The sequence below is a fragment of the Rhinopithecus roxellana genome, chromosome 18 (assembly GCF_007565055.1).
Source record: "Rhinopithecus roxellana isolate Shanxi Qingling chromosome 18, ASM756505v1, whole genome shotgun sequence".
NCBI lineage: Eukaryota > Metazoa > Chordata > Mammalia > Primates > Cercopithecidae > Rhinopithecus > Rhinopithecus roxellana.
Window position 1 is genome coordinate 13,481,664 of NC_044566.1, and position 14,866 is coordinate 13,496,529.

The 14,866-nt window shown below is 42.6% G+C and overlaps 1 protein-coding gene across 2 annotated transcripts in view; it reads right to left on the bottom strand.

Annotated features, from left to right (window-relative positions):
* Window positions 1-14,866, bottom strand: part of SCRN1 (secernin 1) — a 71,089-nt gene that overhangs the window by 30,744 nt on the left and 25,479 nt on the right. Inside the window, exons 1-2 of one of the 2 annotated variants that reach the window (XM_030922135.1) lie at window positions 4,452-4,531; window positions 4,141-4,322 (exon numbers count right to left, since the gene is read on the bottom strand). In XM_030922135.1, coding sequence (XP_030777995.1) covers window positions 4,141-4,322; window positions 4,452-4,493 — 224 coding nt within the window. In that variant the 5' untranslated portion in view covers window positions 4,494-4,531. Of the gene's footprint in view, window positions 1-4,140; window positions 4,323-4,451; window positions 4,532-14,866 lie in introns of those variants that run through there. The other variant, XM_010376655.2, reaches the window with a different exon arrangement.

Below are 14,866 nucleotides of genomic sequence, written 5' to 3' on the forward strand. Positions count from 1 at the left end.
TTTGGGGCTCTGCAGTTCCTGGCATTTCCAAGCTGCCAGACACCACCATGTTCCTTGGTGACTGCAGGGGAAGCCATTTGCAGTATGCCTGGTCCAGCTGCAGCCTCGCACAGAGCTAGCACCTGTGCCAGCGCCTGTGCCAATGCCTAGAACTGCCCATCCCGCTGCAGCTGGCACACCTGGCTGTGTGAAGTGGCTGGACCCCATGCTTGCTCACATACCCCTTGCCCCTCTGCGCCTGGCTTGCCCTTGGAAGGCATGAGATCCAGGCCAGTAGCGTGAGCTGAGTAGGGCATGCCAGGTCAAGTGATGGAAAAAACCCAGCAGCCTGACCAAAACTCAGGCAAAGGTGTCACCAGCCACAGAGGTTTCTGGCTGGAAAAGCAACACCCTAAGGATCATGTGACACTGAGATTACAGGCACAAGCCAGTGTACCTGGCCAAATTCCCACTTTTATGTTAGCTCCTATTGGCTACTCATTACTTGGAACCAACTTCATGAAACATGCAAAAATGTGTACGTGTCTTTATGTGCCTCTTCCTCAGGAGAAAGGGACTAGTGGTCAGAGAACAGTGAATCAAAAATAACAGATGAAGCTTAGCTTTCAGATAAATGTTACTGAAAACACATTATAAAAACAGTATTGCCTAATGCTTACATTCCCATACGCCTCTAGGAAACATACACAAATTATACCTTTATCTTAAAATCACTGCCTCTTACATTACTACTGTCATTCCCTTATGTCTCTTTGAGCTGAGGTTGGATTTCACATGCTGCTGGAAAGTACAAAGTACCAGGATAAGTATAGGGGTAAGTGCTGTATTCATTGAATAATTAACCACAGTCTAGCAGGCCCTTGAAAGAGCACGTGAAATGGATATAGCCTGCTCTCATAGGAGCTGTCCAGGGAGGAACTGGCACTAGGCACAGAGTGCAAGCAAGGCCAGAGAAAAGTAGTGGTTCCTTACACAGCAATACCTAGGCACCGAGCCCCAAATTAAGAGAATGCAACCAACTGACAGAAAGTTTCCCCTGGAGCAGTGGTTCTCACCATAACCATGCACCAGCACCAGCTGGAGAACTTGTTAAAACAGGTTGTTGGCCCTGGGTGTGAAGTAGGGACTGAGAATTTACATTTCCAGCAAGTTCCCAGGCGATGCTTGTTCACCAGCCACACTTTGAGAACCACTACTCTAGAACTTGCCACTCAAACTGTGGTTTTTCGACCTGCAGTATCAATATCATCTGGAGTTTCTTAAAAGTTAATACAGGAATTAAATCATCAAAAAGGAAATCTGGGGCTGGATGTGGTGATCCATGCCTGTAATCCCAGCACTCTGGGAGGCTGAGGCAGGCGGATCACTTGAGGTCAGAAGTTCAAGACCAGCCTGGTCAACATGGTGAAATTCTGTCCCTACTAAAAATACGAAAATTAGCTGGGTGTGGTGGCATACAGCTGTAATCCCATCTACTCAGGAGGCTGAGGCAGGAGAATCGCTTGAACCTGGGAGGCAGAGGTTGCAGTCAGCTGAGATCATACCACTATACTCCCGGGAAACAGAGCAAGACTTCTCTAAAAAAGAGAGAGAGAGAGAGAGAATGCTGGGTAATGAACATGAGTTACTTTTAAGATTTCGTTGGTATGAAATGACCCTTAAAAATCTGGCTATGCTTGGCTGAACTGATCACAGCTGCTTTAAAGATGAAACCAGACCCTGAACGCAAAGATCCACTTAAGGTGCAGAATGGAGCTACCCACTTTGGGTCTCCTGAGAGCTGTTCTGTCACTCAATGAAGCTCTTTACCACCTTGCTCACTCTCCAGTTGTCCATCCCCACCCTGAAGAATCTACCAGTGACAGGTCCTCTTCACACCCTTTTTATTGCAATAGCTGGACATGGCTAGCCCAACATGGAGTTAAAGTTATATGGTGAAGGTTAAACTCTCATCCTGTCATCTACTCCGGACCTTGCTAATTATCACAACAGCAAGTCTATGACAAACATATCTTCTCTGTCTACCTCCCTCAGCCTTGTAGCTTCAGGTCAAATGAACCTCCCCCTCAAAGCATTCACAAATATGACCAGTCTGTGATAATCTGTGAACATCCTGCAGTGTTTGCTGAAGGCCACACCATGGAATTCTGTGCCATTCACGTGGCATCAAATCTCAGATTACTTTGAGTTACCTCTCTCCCACTATCTTCTTATATTACTCTTACAATTTCCATTGTTCAATTTTCTTCTTCCTGCAACCAGACTAAAATCACTTTGAAGCTTTGAGCTGCTTCATGTGCCCACAGAGTCTAGCACAAAGTAGATATTCAGTAAACTCCTGTTGCTTTATTGGTTGATAATCTTAAAAAGATACATCAGGGGCTCTGAAGAAAGACAAAAAATCCTTTTCCACTGTTCCTTAGAAATCAACTATTAAAATGGTAATTTTGCCTGTTCTATAAGTCCCATACTGCAAATACAATAAAAAATACTGGAGAGCTGTCAAAACATAAGCTCAAAACTTCTTGGTATTCTATACATTTCAGTTTGCGAATCAAGAGAAAACTAGCTATAAATAACTGGTTTTTAAAAACTGGCTTTTTCTGCCTTTTCCCCAGCTCAGGGAAGCTGCTCTTGCCGAGTTTATAAGAATGAGGAATGGTAAGGAAAGGTAAGAAAGGCAGGAAGTCACTGTGCTACCAAAAGGGTGTCCCTGGCAGACCTCTCCATCAGGTGGCTGAGGAGTGAGTTTCCGAGGCCGCTGTCTAAATGTGCCATTTCCCCTGCAAAACCAAAGTCCAACCCCATTCCTTTTTCTAGGATGTTAGCTTTGGGAGTTCTTCAGAAGTCATCCAGTCTAGACCTCATATTGAAAAAATGAGGAAACTGTGGCCCAGAGAGGTGATGTAACTTGGTACACCCACAATGAAAGCCAAGAACTCCAGCTCCCAGCCCAATCTTCTTTCAACTACGTCATGATTTTATTTCAATTCACTATTTCAGGGACAAAACAAGGCATTTCAGAATGTTGCTTTGTTCCAGCCTACCTTCTACTTTAGTCATTCATTCAAAATTCAGTTATTGATCACTCATTACAGGCCAGGCACACAGTTCTCAGTGCTTATGACACAGGAGTGTACAAAGATTCCTGCCCTATCCAGCTCGCACAGCAGGTTCCTTCTGCTGTATAGCGGCTGGGAGAGGAGAAAAAGGAAGAAAAAACAACTGAGACATAGAGAGGAAAGGAGGGAAGTGATCTCTGTTCAATTTTTCTTTTCTGGTTTATGGTTTTTCATATTTATATATATATTATATATTTCAAGTACTATAAAATCCACCCATTTAAACTATACAGTTCAGTGGCTTTTAGTATACTCACAAAGTTGTGCAGCCATCACCACAATCTAAGGTTTAGAACACTTTCAATACCCACAAAAGAAAGCTCATGCCCATTAGGAATCGCTCCCCATTCTCTCACCCACATCCAAACCCCAGGCAACCACTAATCTAACTTCCTGCCTCTATGGATTTGCCTATTCTGTATATTTCATATAAATAGAATCATATAATATATGACCTTTTGTGTCTGGCTTCTCTCTCGGTATAATGTTTTCATGATCATTATGCTTTAGTATGTATCTGTACTTGATTCTTCTTTTTTTTTTTTTTTTAATGGAGTCTTGCTGTTGTTGCCTAGGCTGGAGTGCAATGACATGATCTCGGCTCACTGCAACCTGCATCTTCCAGGTTCCAGCAATTCTCCTGCCACTGCCTCCTGAGTAGCTGGGATTATAGGCGCCCAGCACCACACTCGGTTAATTTTTGTATTTTTCATATAGATGGAGTTTCACCATGTTGGTCTCAAACTCCTGACCTCAGGTGATCCACCTGCTTTGGCCTCCCAAAGTGCTGGGATTACAGGCATGAGCCACCATGCCCAGGCACTTGATTATTTTTATTGTTAAATAACATTCCATTGTAATCCATTCATTTACCCCATCATCTTCAAGTTTCTATCAAAAGGCACACACCATCTTTGGAAGGATTATGTTAAAAAATGTAAGGTTTAGGGAGAAATACATCCTGTCCCCAGTTCCAACCTTTTCTGGGAAGTTGTTTCAAAGAATCACCGTGCAGTACCTGACCAGATCCATCCCCAGCAAGGCTTCTATCTCGGCAGCTGGCTCTCTGGTGTTGATGGCTTCATTGGCTATGCACACTCCATGTTCATTGGCTCCCATTTCTGCCCCCCAGAGCCAGGCGGGTCTGCTTATCATTATGGCATGGGTCCTCGGAACTTGGTCGATTGAAATGTAAGTGCACTGAAAAACAAACACAGGAAAGAAAACGCCATCACCTGTCAGGTACTACCTCATTTCCTCCTGGGTACTTACACTGTACCATCGTGTCAGTTATAAACAGAGCCAAAAAATAAAAGGCTTTGGGAATACCCTGATTTTTAAATCTTCACAATGCCGCTCAAAAGTCTCCATGGTGAGTTTCAGTCTGTGTGGCTCATGCCAATCTATTCCTGGTGCTCACGTAATAGGGCAATCATCTTGAACCAGCTATTCAGCCAGTCATCATCCTGAACATCCTAAGCCTGCCCATTTCAACAGGCACAGGCGGCTGCCAGCATTCACCAATATTGAACACAGCTATTTACGAGCCCTACCTTCAAAAGAAACTTTATCTAGAAGCCTAAGATAGAAAGCAGATAAAAGGGAAGATCTTTGTCTAAAGAAAGCAGAACACTGAGTTCCCCTGCAAGGACTATTGGGGTTTCCTGTAACACAGTTTGATAACTTACATGGTTGCTCTAGTGGTGGAAAGCAGAAAAGGATCATAACATTTGCATTTCACTACTGTATTACACTGTGGGCTTTCCTGTCTGTCCCATTTGATCCTCACACTAAGACAAAGAGGTGGACACAGAAGGAAACAGTCCCACGGAGGTGCATCTCCAGCTGCTCTCAGAACTGCAGAACATGCAACTTAGTGGGGCATCTTACCTTCTCCAGGCTGCGACGGCTTTACCTGGAAAATGAGGGAGCTACTTTGAGTCAAACTATTTCTTCCCAAGTATTTTTAACCTCAGAACACTTTCTTCATACAAACTCTTACACAGAATCATAAGCACAATAAAATCAGGCCAAGTATGTCCAGGCAAAGGGAAGAAGAGGCCTGGGACCAGGGTGTGGGTAACCCTCAGAGTCTCGCCCTCCTGTGCTTCCCTTTTCCCTCCCCACATTGTGACCCACGGCAGAGGAACCTGCAACTAGCTTCCCCATGGGGGCCTCCTGACTCTGACATTCTATGAGCCTATGACACACTCTTTGTGTGGTAGATGCTGTATTGAATTCAAGTCTCTAAGTTACACAGTGCTCTGGAACTCTCAAGGGAGAATTTTATCAGCTGCAGGAGTCATTTACGTTTTAAATTGGGCAGCTGAAAGCAACAGCAGTCTTAGATCTTTCTTTTTTTAACTCAAGACCCAGCTATATCGACTGAATGCAGCCCACAAAGCTATTCTGTATTGACTTCCCATAACTGCTAAACCTCATGTAAGAGCTGAAACCCGTGTGGCACACACGTTGGTCAGGTGACTTTGGCTCTGCACAATTCATGTTAGGTGTTGCTGTGCGCTGGGATAATGTCATTTAACTCGATAAATATTTGCAAACTGAAAGCTAATTATATCCAGAGTTTTTCAAGAGACTCTTGAATTTTTCATGGCAAACTGACAATAAAATATACTCAAGATTTGTCCCCTATGCAGTTCCCAAAAGTTAGTTATTCAAAAAAAAATAATGATTCTTGTAGAGCACAAAGCTGGCCACAGCAGTAATCAAACTGCTCCTCTGTGCTCTTCTGAAATGGAATTGACGTTTACATCTTAACATTGCACTCTGTCAAAAAGTAGTCCAGGCATTGACCAACACTTTCCAAAACCCCTGTGCCAGTGACAACTTTTGTCTTGAAAGCAACAAGTAAATAGAAAACTAATCTCAGCTTCTTAAGCACAGATTTATTATACAGGTTTTTAAAAGGGCAGGAAAAGAAGTAAAAATTAGGAAATGGTTTATTTGTCCTCAGATTCATTTTTACACACTCATTTCTATTTTCCCAATTATTTACAGAGCACCAATTACACGCAAAGCATTTTGTGCTAAATGCTGCAAGCAGAAATCAGTGAGGAGGCCCAGGCCCTGTCCTTTTGGTTGGGGAGGAAGGCAAAGGCATGCACACAAATTCCTATGAGCCCAGGCCAGCTTCAGGGTCTCCAAGGCCTGCCTGCTTCCTTCCTACAGCATCTTGCCATTGCCTCCTGCTCTGCCCTTCTGATCCACCCAATCCCTGCTCTGCTTTTCCTCTTTCCTGTTCCATTACATTTATCCCCTTCTGAAATACTATAGAACTGACGGACTTATTGCATATACTGTTTATGTATACTATCTCCCCCAGCTAGAGTGTAAGCCCCAAGAGGGAAAGGGGATATCTTTGTTATTTAATTCACTGACATACCCCAAGTCTGGTACATATCAGGCATCAATAAGCCTTTTTTTGGATGGGTGGCTGAGTGGATGGATGGAGAAACTACAAAGATCTAAGGGAGCATAGAAGGTAAAAGTTCAAAGAAATGAGGAACACATCCACATGGTCCTCTAGAGGCTGTATCAAGTGGGAGGAATCTGAGTTGACTTTAAAAAATGGGCCAGCCATCAAGGTGGCTAAGGACTTAAGAGAGGAAGGGGCATGTCAAGGGTCTCCAAAGTCCAGAGAGGTGTCTGCTGTGCCATGTGGGGGAGCTGCCATGATGTCATTAAGGCACAGAACTGCAAGGGCTTAATACGGACTGCCTGATTAAAAAAATGTTGACAACGGAATCAAAAAGACCAGATGGGCTTCGTAGGAGTTCAAAATATATGCAGCTAACTTGCTTTTCAGGCCAAACTTGGAATGGTGAGGAAGGAAGGGGATCCCCAAGTAGCCAGATGGGCCCAATCAGCCCTCCTAAGCACCAGACCGAAAGCCAGGCAGCCAGGCAGCCAGGCAGCGAGGCCCCGAGCCTGTAACACATGCCCCTTGCTGCATCTTTGTCACAGGCCACAGAGCACGGGCCTCATAAGGGCTCTTCTATGACAGCCATTCACACCTGCTCCATTATGTTTTAAATCTGGCTAATCACAACAAGGTGAGGTGGGGGAGGGGTAAACACACTTGTCTCATGTAGATAGACTGGCTACTTAAAATCCCACTTTGGGAGCAAATCTCACAAAATCAGGAACACTTACACAAAATTTAATTAGCTAAACTTGGTAAAGTCAGCCATCTAGAACATGAACTCCACAGCCATTTTTAAATATCAAATCCACCCACCTTTACAACTGCCACATTATTAATGAGCCAGAGAAGTCAGATTTGAGGAAGCAAAAGAGGTTTCTCCAGGTACAAATAGCCAAAAAGCACCTGACATCTTCTTTCTGTGTGGCAAAAACAATTTAGTTCCCCAAGTCAAAAGTCCTAGCTTAATTTCTATTAGAAAAGAAAAAGAAAAAAGGAAAGTGTTCACCCCTTAAAAGATGGATCTTTACAGAGATGGTTCTGGTCTCAGCTTTGGTTATTAAAGTGAACTGTGGAAAGAGATGAGCACTTGGTCTTTCTGCCCCACGGCCACTCCCACCCAGCCTTTCATAAAACAAATCTGTCAGCTAGTGTGACTTCTGGGTGCCCAAGTCACATAACAATATAAGAATGCCCAGAGCAGGAGTGTGCGGAAGCATACTTCTAAATGTCAGCATGCCCAGTGCTAATCAGGGGGTTTCCAAGGATCCGCCTGTCCTGAGCTTGCCACTCCCTCAGGGACCACCTGCCAGGTTAGGTTGGAGGATAGAAAACATGAGCCTTGAAAAGACCCTAGAGCCAAAGACAAAAACAATTTTGCAGAGCAAGCCCTTCATTATTTTGTGTGATTACGTCGGAAATGAAAAGCAAGATCAGCTTTATGCCGTCACTTCGCCCCATCCACATTCCAGCACACACTATTTCTGGATACCACCCAGTGAAAGGGGAAACAGAGACACTCACACAATAGACGTTTCAATTAATGAAACACAACCATTGTGCCTTTCGTACTGTACTCAGATGGTGAACACAACCCTGGCACCACCAGCAAAAACCACTGTGAGATGAGGTGATGAGTCAGCCAAACTTCTCAGGGTGGGGGAAGATGGCAAGGAAAATAGGATGCTTTGGAGAGATGTTTTTAGCTTTTAAAAATTTGTAGCTCTAAAGGAGCATTGATAATTATCACTGAGGATTTTTTATTTATTTTTAATTACATATGTGAGTGTGTGTGTGTGTGTATGTGTGTATTTTTTGTTTGTTTTGGAGATGAAGTCTTACTATGTTGCCTAGGCTGTCCTCCCAACACTTGGGCTCAAGCGATCCTCCCCTCTAAGCCTCCCAAGTAGCTGGGACAAGAGGTGTGTGCCACCATGCCCTGCATGTTTGTTTTTATTTTATTTTTTTACCCCAGTGTCTTGCCTGCTGTTTGACTGGTTTTAGGAAATGTATTCTTAAGGTTCATATAAGTTTAAATAAAGACAAAAGAAGGTGCTGAGATCAGAGGACAACATCCTCAACCATCCTTTAGAAGAACTGTTTTTTATTTCACTGAAGCATAAGATCTTTGGGGAGGAACAATGCAAAGGTCTGAGATCAGAAATGCATTTGGGAAAGGGGATATGATGGAAGGAAGTCCTCTGCTAAGTCATGCTCTCTTGGAAGTGAGGGAGACACTTCTGACTCCATAGAAGACTGGGGACTCCTGAATCTGGAGCTGGCTAGAAGAAAACAAAAAAAGAAAGGAAGGAAGGAAGAAAAAAAGAAAGGTGGCAGGGAGAGGGAGGGAAGGAGGGAGGGAGTAGGGAGGGAGGCAGGAGGGACAGAGGGAGGGAGGCAGGAGGGACAGAGGGAGGGAGGGAGGGAGGGAGGGAGGGAGGGAGGAAGGAAGGAAGGAAGGAAGGAAGGAAGGAAGGAAGGAAGGAAGGAAGGAAGGAAGGAAGGAAGGAAGGAAGGAAGGAAGGAAGGAAGGAAGGAAGGAAGGAAGGAAGGAATAGTGCAAATCTGCCCAGTGGTCATGAAGCTTTGCTCAGCTCTCTCTGATTCCAGAATGACCTGTACTTTCCTATTGTAAGAAATAACTTTCAGAATTAAAATTCAGCTCCCTCTACCCCCGCAACATACACACACCCCACACACCACAAATATAGCCTCCATCTGGACAATTTTACTAACAATGCTACCAGCCATCATTAACTGGTAATTTTCTATTCTTCTTGTAAATATTTTCAATGATAAAGAAAGGGGAAATGATCTACCAAAAGCCTTCCCCAAATCATGAAAGTTATATAAATTCATTGATGAAACTGAATCCATACAGTATTTCATGTAGTGGAAAACAGACAAAAATTTAAGCTAATTTGAAAAAAAATGAGGAAATGATAAAGACTTTAAAAAAGGAAATAATGAAGACAATATTTATTAACAAAGAAAGACTCTTTTAAAAAATATTATGTGTCAAATCTAACTTTGTTATAAAGAATTCTGTCTCCATAAATTCTGGTATAATTAGCCTCTTGGACACCAAGTATAAGTAATGTAAACCTTAGCCAAAATCCCACTGTTTTTCTGGAAAAGAAGTCTAATGTTGGATCCATTTTTTTTCCTAAATAGAAGGTTCAACCATGTAGGAATGGACCTGTATCATCCATGAGCATGCATGCATACACACGTACACACAAACACACACACACACACACACACACACACGCACACCATAATCCAGGAAGTTATTCCTCTGCTTCTTCAACATGTCTACCTAGAGGGAGGGCAGGACTTGGGGTAAAGTTGAGATGAGTTCTCTGATGCATCCTCAGAGAGGACAGAGGCACTTTCAAATACTGATACCTATTTACCCATCCTACCCTGCAACCAAAAGAGATGTTATTAAAAGCCCAAAATACACAAGGGAAAGACTAAAGAATATAAAATTAGGATGTTCCAATCTGCAAACTGCAGCTGAAAAAATAAATCCAGTGTAATTTTGGAAACTGAGGAACTCTGTGCTGGAGGATCTTATTTCTTACTCTTCTAGTCTTAAGTACAGTGAATTTGACATATGGAGATGATGGCTGGATGGGACTGACTGACATGGGACTGACTGACAGGCGGATAGAGGGTGGCTAAGTGGACAAGTTGAAGGGAGAGCCGCCTGGAAAGGAGGATCAGTTGGCAGGTGGGTGAGTGGATGAATGAGGAGTCCACACGATTTTTTGTATGATTTTTGCATGTGTCCAGAGGTTGCCCTAGAAACCTCATACTTGAGAGTGTTGAGGTCCCAGGAAATCATTTTCTGAAAATATAACCATCTATTATGTAATTGGTTTCATATAATTATTAAACAATATAATTATTAAATAATATAATTATGTATATGTAATTAAATTATATAATTATTAAATGATTTATGTAATTAAATTATTACATACTAAATTATAAAATAGAGGGTTATATTCTTAGAAAATTATTTCCTGGGACCTCAATACTCAAGTATGAGGTTTCTAGGGAAACCTCAGGATATGTGTTTAAAATGTCATGAACTGGGCTGGGCGTGAAGGCTCACACCTGTAATCCCAATGCTTTGGGAGGCCGAAGTGGATGGATCACTTGAGCTCAGGAGTTTGAGACCAGCCTGGCCAACATGATGAAACCCTGTCTCTAGCAAAAATACAAAAAACAGCTGGCTATGGTGGTACATGCCTGTAATCTCAGCTACTTGGGAGGCTGAGGCAGGAGAATCGCTTGAACCCAGGAGGCAGAGGTTGCAGTGAACTGAGATTGTGCCACTGCACTCCAGCCTGGGTGACAGAGTGAGACTCTGTCTCAAACATAAAATAAAATAAATAAAATAAAATAAAATAAAATAAAATAAAATAAAATGTCATGAAATGGCTGAGGAATAGATGGGTTTTTAAGAAAAGTTCTTACTCTTCATAGTTTAAAAGTCTGTATTTTAATAGTTGCTTGTATAAAAGTTACGTGATAGTAATTGTGGCTCCTACACCTAAATATGGAAAGAACCCATCATTCTGTACTTGGGACAAGTATAGGAGATGGAGACAGATGTAACTGTAAGGGAACTAAAGGGGTAAGAGTAAGTTTGAAAAGCAGATTCAGTAGTATGTGATGTGCCAAAGATAGTTTTGGAACTGAGACCCGGAGTCACAGCAATTCTCAACATGAGTTCACTCTTTAAAAAAACAAAAAAAAATCCTTCTTCCCAACGTTCTCCTTAAAGCTTTACAAAGTGCTTTCATGCATCAGCTCACGCGTGTCTCACTAAAGCCTGTAATGCAGGCAGAGGGAAGTATTATGATCTCTATCTGGTAAATAAGGAAACTGAGTTTCAGAGAGGCTCAAAGGCCCAAGACCCTATAAAGGGAGAGGCAAAACACAAACCTAGGACCCCTCTCTCCCCGGCCAGAACTCATCCTCCTAGTTTCAGGTGGTTGTAAATTTCAACTGACATGCATAGAGGAGTGTCAGGTTAAAGGGAGGAGGGGATATTGGTGTTGAGGCCTGGAAGGATAAACAGAAGTCTACCAAGTAGATGAGAGGAAGGGAGAAGAAGGATCTTCTCAGCAAAGGACAGAAAGAGCAAAAGCACAGAAAAATGGCAAGTGTGTTATTTGCTCAAGAAATGGCAAGCAGTTCAGTGTAGCTGGGGCCTAGAGTACAAGCTGAGAGGGCTCAGCTAAGAATGAGAATAGAAAAGTAAGCAGGAAATCATACAACACTTATGGACGTCAATTCTTATAAAAGCTTTACCCTGTGACCCAATGATGCTACATTTGGAAGTACATCCAATGGCTATCTCCATACATGCACAAAATGACTTATGTACAAGGTTCTTCATAGCTGCACTTTCTGGACTAGCAAAATACTGGAAAGAACCCAAGCATCCACCAACAGAGCACTAATTAAATAAACTACGGTATATCTTCACAACAGATTACTATGTACCTGTAAGAAAAAAATAAGGACAATCTCTAGATATGGAAAAATCTTTAGAAAATGTTATTAAGTGAAAATAGGAAAGTGCAGATCTTTTCTGTAAGTTCAAAGTTACATATTTAAAAATCATGTTTTTTTTTTTTTTTTTTTTTTTTTTTTTTTTTGAGACGGAGTCTTGCTCTGCCACCCAGGCTGGAGTGCAGTGGCCGGATCTCAGCTCACTGCAAGCTCCGCCTCCCGGGTTTACGCCATTCTCCTGCCTCAGCCTCCCGAGTAGCTGGGACTACAGGCGCCCGCCTCGTCGCCCGGCTAGTTTTTTGTATTTTTAAGTAGAGACAGGGTTTCACCGTATTAGCCAGGATGGTCTCGATCTCCTGACCTCGTGATCCGCCCGTCTTGGCCTCCCAAAGTGCTGGGATTACAGGCTTGAGCCACCGCGCCTGGCCTAAAAATCATGTTTAATAGTAGTGTACGTAAGGTGCTGCATTCACACAAAAAAATAGAATATAAGGCCAGATATTCAGTTTTGTGTGTGTTTGCATAAAATACTGGAAGGATATGCATGAAATTAATAAAAAGAGTTATACAGGATGGAGACAAGGGAGGAAGACTTCTTACTGTGAACCTTTTAAATATCATTCAATCTTTGAACCACATAAATATATGATTACCTATTCAAAATGAAAAACTGCATTTTAAAATGTCTTTAGCTAAATGAGTTAAAAACTTATGTCTACACAAAAGACTGCACACAAATATTTATAACAGCTATGTTCATAATTGCCAAACTTTAGAATGAACTAAGATGTCCTTCAATGGGTGAATGGAAAAATAACCTGGTATATCCAGACAATGGAATATTGTTCAGTGATAAAAAGAAATGCGTCATCAAGCTTGGAAAAGACAGGAAGAAACCTTAAATGCACATTACTAAGTTAAAAAAGCCAATCTGAAAAGGCTACACACTGAATGATTCCAACTATGTGACATTTTAGGAAAGGCAAAAGCATGGACACAGTAAGATCAGTGATTTCTGGGGGCTAGGGTAGGTGGGTGAATTGGTGGAGCACAGAACCTCTAGGGTAGCAAAAGTATTCTCTATGAGTCTACAATGGTTTGTCATTATACATATAGGTACACCCACAGGATATACAACACAAAGAGTATAAACTATGAACTTTAGTTAATAATACTGTATCAGGCCGGGCTCAATGGCTCACACCCATAATCCCAGCACTTTGGGAGGCCAAGGCGGGTGGATCACTTGAGGTCAGGAGTTCAAGACAGCCTGGTCAACATGGTGAAATCCCGTTTCTACTAAAAATACAAAAATTAGCCGGGCATGATGGTGGGCACCTGTAATCCCAGCTATTTGGAAGGCTGAAGCAAGAGCATTGCTTGAACCCGGGAGCTGGAGGTTGCAGTGAGCCGAGATCATGCCACTGCACTCTAGCCTGGGTGACAAAGCTAGAGTCTGTCTCAGAAAACAAAATATATATATACTGTGTCAATACTGGCCCATCAATTGTAGCAAATGTACCACACTGATGCCAGACGTTACTAGCAGGGGAAACTGGGGGCAGGGTAAGGGGCTGTTTAGGAACTCTGTGCCTTCCGTTCATTTTTCTGTAAACATAAAACTGCTCTAAAAATAGTCTATTAATTTAAAATAGAAAAGAAAGAGAATAAAAGAAAGGAAAAGTGAGCAGGCTGCCAGTTGGGAAGAGTTCTGAATGGCACACAAATCAGCTTGGACTCTCATCCTTTAAACAATACGAAACACTTTTCAGCAAGGGAGTGATAGAGCTATGTTCTGGGAAGAAAATTTTGGTAACCCTGTAGGGAGAAGAAACAGGAGAAAGAGACCCAGGGACGAATAAGATTGTAGCAGAAGAGAGATGGACTCAGTCTGAACGAGTCAGGGGCAGCGGGGAGGAGATGGACACACAAGAGAGGGGGCAGCGGGACTCAGTGACAGCTGTCCCTGTGCACTGGGGATGGGGGCAGGGGGAAGTGAGGGTCAATGTTTCCTGTGGGCTTCTAGCATAAACGTGGCCGACAATGGTGCTGTTAGAGCAACAGGGATATATGAGCTGGGGGAAATGAATTTGCTTTCTTACCTGTGAGGTTATTTCACCTGCAGAATATGCAAGTGGGAATGCAAAGAGGAAGCTCAAAACACAGGTATGGAACTCAGAAGAGAGGTCAGAGCTGCCTTAGAGGCTAATTATGGTATATATCACACTGTACTTATGGAAGGGGATAGGATTTAACCTAAATATATCTGAGTAATCATAAACCATTGTTAACTAGCAAAAGAAATCTAGCCTCGCCCTTAAAATAATTGTAACCATGAGAGTAAAGTAAGAGTTAAGTAGCCTATCCTCCAAAAAAGAAAACAAAATGTTTTGAAATATTCATTTCAGACATGTTTATAAATTGTCTTGTGTGATTTTTGAAGTTACTATGGCTACTTAACAAATTACCCCAAAATTTAGTGGTATAAAACACCTTTTTTAATGCTCATGGATTTGAACAGCAAATAGCAGGGATAATGTGTCTCCACTCCAGTGTCTGGGGCCTGGGATCATCTGAGAGACCGAGGAACAAGAGAGAGAGTAGCAAGAGAGAGAGAGAGAGGAAAGAGAGAGAGAGAGAGAGGCTGTATCCTTTTATGGCCCAGCCCTGGAAGTCACATAGCATCACTTCCACCATGCTCCACTGGTCAGAGCAATCACAAGCCCTCAAAGATTCACAGTGAGAGTGAAGGGCGTAGACTCACCTTTCC